Genomic DNA, 5,335 nt, shown 5'->3' on the forward strand with positions numbered 1-5,335 from the left:
TCCTTTTCCTGCCTAGCTATTGGCTGTTCAGCCTCTTATTAGACCAATTAGGTGCCTTAGACAGGCAAGCTGAAACAAATGCAACACATCTTTACATAATTAAACAAATGCAGCATTAACAAATGTAACATATCTTTGTCCAGTTAAAATAATATTCCACAACAGTATGGTTCATTGCACATAGTTCTGTTTTGAAAGTTATGTGTGTAATTCCTTTTCTTTTGGATCATATGATTGTTTATTTAAAAAAAGGTTTTCTTATTTAATTTGTAAAAATAAATATAACAGAGGAAGTTGAAGCATTGAAAAGTGTTAAAAAGTGGTTACATACTTAAAAGTAGTATGGGCTATCCTAGGCCATGATGTTTAAAAGCCACCTCATAGGACTCCTTAAAGATTCATTGATATGTATATCTATATATATAGATATAGATATACATATTATATACATATATATATACCTAATCATATCTCAAAGGGCATATGATTAAATTTTCTATCACATGTTTGTCACCACATGGGTTAAATAATTTTAAGGGAAAAAATACAACTTCATATTTTCATGTACACCAAAGCACATAGACACTATGCCATGTTTGACAGTTCTAATGCCAGTACATTGGCTCTTCTTAAAGGAACTTGCCCATCAATAAATATTCAAACATTTATCACCTTCTCACACATAGACCTCAACAAGTTACCTATATGTTTTTCAGTGCTCATAAATACAAAAGGACTCACCATGGCATAGATATGGACCACAAAGAAATGGATATTGTAAGGTGTTGGATCATTCCGAAACATAGTTCTTGAGCAGGAGATGATGCAGTCAAAACAGTAAATCACCACAAAGAAGCTCACAAGCAGCAGGATGATCTGGGTGGCCCTTTCCTCTGGAGATGCTTTTGGAGAAAGGCTGGTGCTGTGAAGATGCTGGGATTTCTTCTTGTGCCTGCACAGGAGGGTCATCATGTAGAAAGTCGAGAGGACCATAAGACTAATGAGAAAGGTTTCCCTGAGGGCCAGCAGTGTGGAAAATGTGCTTTGCATGAGGTAACTCATGGGTAGAATAGAGCAGGATTGAGTAACATACATAGCGTTATTCAAGGTCAAATTGGGCGTGGCAATAATCGATACTAAGAGGTGACTGCTAATGAACATATAGAAGATACTCAGGAAAAGAAGGGCACATAACATGTGATAGGGAGATATGTGCTTGAACTTTGCTAAACAGGAGCTTCTGGGACTGAGGATGATAGCCTGTAGGACACTCAACAGGCTGGTGGTACAAAGGGAAAGACCCCTAAATATTCTGTACAAGTAGATAAGGAATTTACATGTGATGTCATCCCATCCCCTCCGAGAAATAAAAATGTCTGTGGCTATGAATGCCGAGATCAGTAGCATCAGTAGGTGGATTAGGGCCAAGAGACCAATGGGCAGGTCAGTGGGTTTGGGCCTGTGCCCAGAAGTGAACTTGAGGATGTGAAAGAGAAGAAGGATGCTGTTGGCTGAGATCCCAATGCCAATTTCAAAGAAATATGTGTTCCTTAAGTGGGAATTAGTGTGGAGTTCGTGGTTCTTATTCATTTTATGTGGGAACAAACAGTGGCTGAGGAGGAAAGTAGATCAATGACTCATCATGGACACAGCCTCAGGAACCACTGCAGACAGCTCTGCTGCCTCAGGGAAACAGATGCCCACACACACTTGTTCCCCTGAAGACTCAGTTCCACCTCACACTCCACAGACCATCCTCCTGCTAGCACTTGTCCTAGTCCTCAGAGCCAAGGCTGGATCCTGTGTCCCAGGGTGGCTGCGTCAGTGTGCGAGCTCCTTCAACATTAAAAACTGCATCCATCAGAAATGATGTCTTTTCATATGTCACATGTTTGGGTTTTATTGGAGCAGAAGCAGCTTCTTACTGGGTTTTCATCCACAACATCTTGATTGACAGGTACATTATAGACAGAGTTTTACTATTTAGGGTGAGTTTGAATGAGGATGATTGTGGTACAAGAAGAAATTAGCCCTTTGCAGTGAAAGAGGTCCCATGGATTAGGCATGCACTTATCCTGTTCAGGGCTGCCTTTACTCTATTTATTGTGAAACCGAATTTCTTAATATATCATATGTTGGGAATTGTGAACTATGAATCCAAACATTTCACATTCCACCCATGATCCAATTTCTTCCAAGTGTGACCTTGAACACTGGAGGCTGAGCCCCAGTCACCTCCTCTGGAACGTATGGACAGTCACATTCCTGTGTCAGGGAGACACTAGTTGTGCAAGAACAAAGCATGACAGTGTTCCAGCGCGGAACGGTTTCTGTCCGTGTTTCAGCTGCTGGGTTTCTCATGCAGTTCCTTATGCTTGTGCTCTGGGAGAGTTAAGGTAGCTCATAGTGGCTGTTCAGCTCCATCCCTGCCTGAAACAGAAGATGAATGATAACTTACACAACAGTAGCACATTGGAGTGCCGTCCTTTCCGGAGACTCTGATGGACAATTCAGTCACTGAGCTCTGCTCTGTAACTGCGTCTTCCCTGTTTCTAATCTCATTCCGGAGTCTCCTCCAGGAGAAGAGCAAAGTGGGCAAATGTCAGCAGGAGCACATTCCATGTCCTTCTCCTTCAGCATGTGAAGTCAGGGGGTAAATGGAACTACAGTTATAACAGACTCACAGCTATCCTATCCCATTTTGTGGAATTAGTTAAAGGAAAATGGTGTGCTCCATAGGAGTCTAAGGTTCCATCTCTCCCTAACTGAGCAGTGATACTTCAGACTCTGATACACTAGCCCCAGATTTATTTTAGGAAAGGTGGTACTTTGAATGAGAATGGCCCCTTAGGCTCATATATGTGAATGCTTGGCTTCAGTCAGTGAAACTGTTTTGGAAGGATTAAGGAGTGTGGCCTTGCAGAAGAAAGTGTGCCACTAAGGGTGGGCTTTGAGATTTCAAAAGCCCACACCAGGCCCTCTCTCTCCTCTCCTCTCCCCTTCCCTCCCCTCCTCTTCCCTTCCCTCCCCTCCTCTGCCTCCTGCCTGTGGACCAGATGTAAACTCTCAGCTACTGCTCCAGCACCATGCCTGCTTGCCTGCCTCCACACTGCCTGCCATGGTGGTTATGGACTCACCCTCTGAAACTGTAAGCAGGCCTTGAATTTAATGCTTTCTTTTATACGTTGCCTTGGCAATGGTGTCTCTTTACACCAATAGAACAGTAACTAGGATAGGGAATGTAGTGTATGTATTGTTGAATTTTCACATTTTTCTTTAGTTGGACACCTTGTATACAGGACATGTAATATTGTAAAGAAATTCCATTTACATAGTAAAAAAATTATCACTGGGTGTAAGGTAAAATTGTTTGGTTTTTTTGTTTGTTTGTTTGTTTTTGTTTTGTTGTTTGTTTTTTGAGACAGGGTTTCTCTGTAGCTTTGGAACCTGTCCCGGAACTCACTCTGTAGGCCAGGCTGGTTTCAGACTCACAGAGATCCATCTGTCTCTGCCTCCCAAGTGCTGGAATTAAAGGTGTGTGCCACCACTGCCCAGCTTGGTGAAATTGTTTTATACTTATTTGGGTCGTGTGACATTATAATAGAAGGTATTGTGGAGAGACAAATGGGATAAAATTCACAAGTACAGGGTACCGTTTAAGGATTTCGACCTGAGGCAGATAGTTGGTGAAAACATTTAACAAAGCAGATTTTCTGAAATAAAAATTCTATAGCATTGTTAGAAAGGGTTAATCCTGTATAAGGTTATGGACCATGTATCCCAGATAGCAGCAGATTGTTGATTAAATAAGTGGTGCTTAACTATTCCCATTGAATTGTGAAGTTCTTTATAAAGTTTATGGGTTTTTTTTCCAAATCCCAGTCACAAGGATGAGAACACAGTAAGGGGAGAGGGGATGAAGAGGAAGAGGCAATGTTGTTTTCCAGTGATCAGGTAAAATGTCAGTTTTCTCCACTTTGAACAACTCAAGCATTTGAGTTGTGTGTTGATAACCCAGGTAAACAAAGGAGAGAGTAATAGAGCTCCATTGTCTCCAAGCTTTATGGGACAGATGTCACGAGGAGCACATGCCCTGAATGCCATTTTGTGATCTGTGTCCACTGAGTAGCAGGTATGTGTTTTATACACTCACTTCATGGAAGAAAACACACACCTGTAGCACTTAAAATGTAGTTTCCATCATATGCATATTAGCACTGGCTAACTAAGAAGTAAAAATAATTCTAAAATGTGTTCTCTCATGTCATTTCTATAAATGTGCATTTTCCCTTAATTCCACTAAACTAGCCAGAAAAGAAAAGAAAGTGAACTAGGTCTTTATGAACACAACACATTGTGAGACTGCCCAGGCTGTGTGTGTCAGCTCAGTAGAGCAGGGCATGGGCTGTTTTCAGCATCCCTTCAGAAACTGCAGCTCTGCAAACATAAAGCACTTAGGAAAGTCAGGCAGGTGCAGAGGCCATGAACTCTCAGTGATGTCCTCATCATCATGGCTTCAGAAATCCCCGCTTTGAAACCACTGGAAAAATCTGATTTTCTGAAAGTGGAATTCCATAGTCGCGAAGGAGAAAATTTACAGTGACATGACTGCTGTCATCATGAACACCAGCTTGCCAGAAGAGACAGAGACAGCATTTCTGTAGTCATCCTGCTACCCCCAAATTACATGCACTGTACAAATATATCTAAATTGAATATAAGAATTAGTAAGACACATAGAATCTAGATGGTCGTATAATTTCTATAGAAAATGTTCTGTTGAGTATGAACCCTTCTTAAGTACAAGCCACAAGGAATTCTCTAGCTTGTCCCCTCCCAACTGAACCTCAAAGCTCACACCTTCCTAGCTGAGCATGGTTAAGAGACCGGGAGACAATACTGACACTTTCAGATCTGGAGAATGGTTTAAAGGACACTCATCTAACAGAGAAGGCAGGGGAGAGTGAAAGGTGACAGCCTGGGATAGCCTGGGAAAGCCTGTTGTGATGGATTTTACACAATGTGATGGATTTTACACAATGTAACAAAACAGGCTGCTTTCCAGAGACATGAAAATCTGTCCATAGCACCAGGAAAGGTCACAGATTCTGGAATAGCTCCCACTAGAAGAGGCTATATTAAAGAAGAGGAAGGGAAGACATTTGGAAGATTAGGAAAAAAAAACATGCATGGAGCAAGAAATGACAAAGGAGTCAAAGCATTCCTCAGTTAAAGCCGATTGTGAAGGCTGTGGCTGCTCAGGACAGAGGAACTGAAACCTCTTGTCTGTCTGAATCAAGGAAGCCATGACCTTACACTTTGTGTCACCCCACAC

At 41.7% G+C, this 5,335-nt stretch overlaps 1 protein-coding gene across 1 annotated transcript; it reads right to left on the reverse strand.

Annotated features, from left to right (window-relative positions):
- Nucleotides 1-657: 657 nt before the first annotated feature.
- On the reverse strand, nucleotides 658-1,627 carry LOC102913873 (vomeronasal type-1 receptor A11-like). The gene has a single exon (XM_006972540.1). The coding sequence runs from the start codon at nucleotides 1,588-1,590 to the stop codon at nucleotides 658-660; it is 933 nt and encodes a 310-aa protein (XP_006972602.1). The 5' UTR covers nucleotides 1,591-1,627.
- Nucleotides 1,628-5,335: the final 3,708 nt, after the last annotated feature.

This window comes from Peromyscus maniculatus, chromosome 3 (assembly GCF_049852395.1).
Source record: "Peromyscus maniculatus bairdii isolate BWxNUB_F1_BW_parent chromosome 3, HU_Pman_BW_mat_3.1, whole genome shotgun sequence".
Lineage (NCBI taxonomy): Eukaryota > Metazoa > Chordata > Mammalia > Rodentia > Cricetidae > Peromyscus > Peromyscus maniculatus.

Coding starts and splice junctions, on each gene's coding strand:
- LOC102913873 (XM_006972540.1), bottom strand. CDS start 1,590: ATGAATAAGAACCACGAACTCCACACTAATTCCCACTTAAGGAACACA.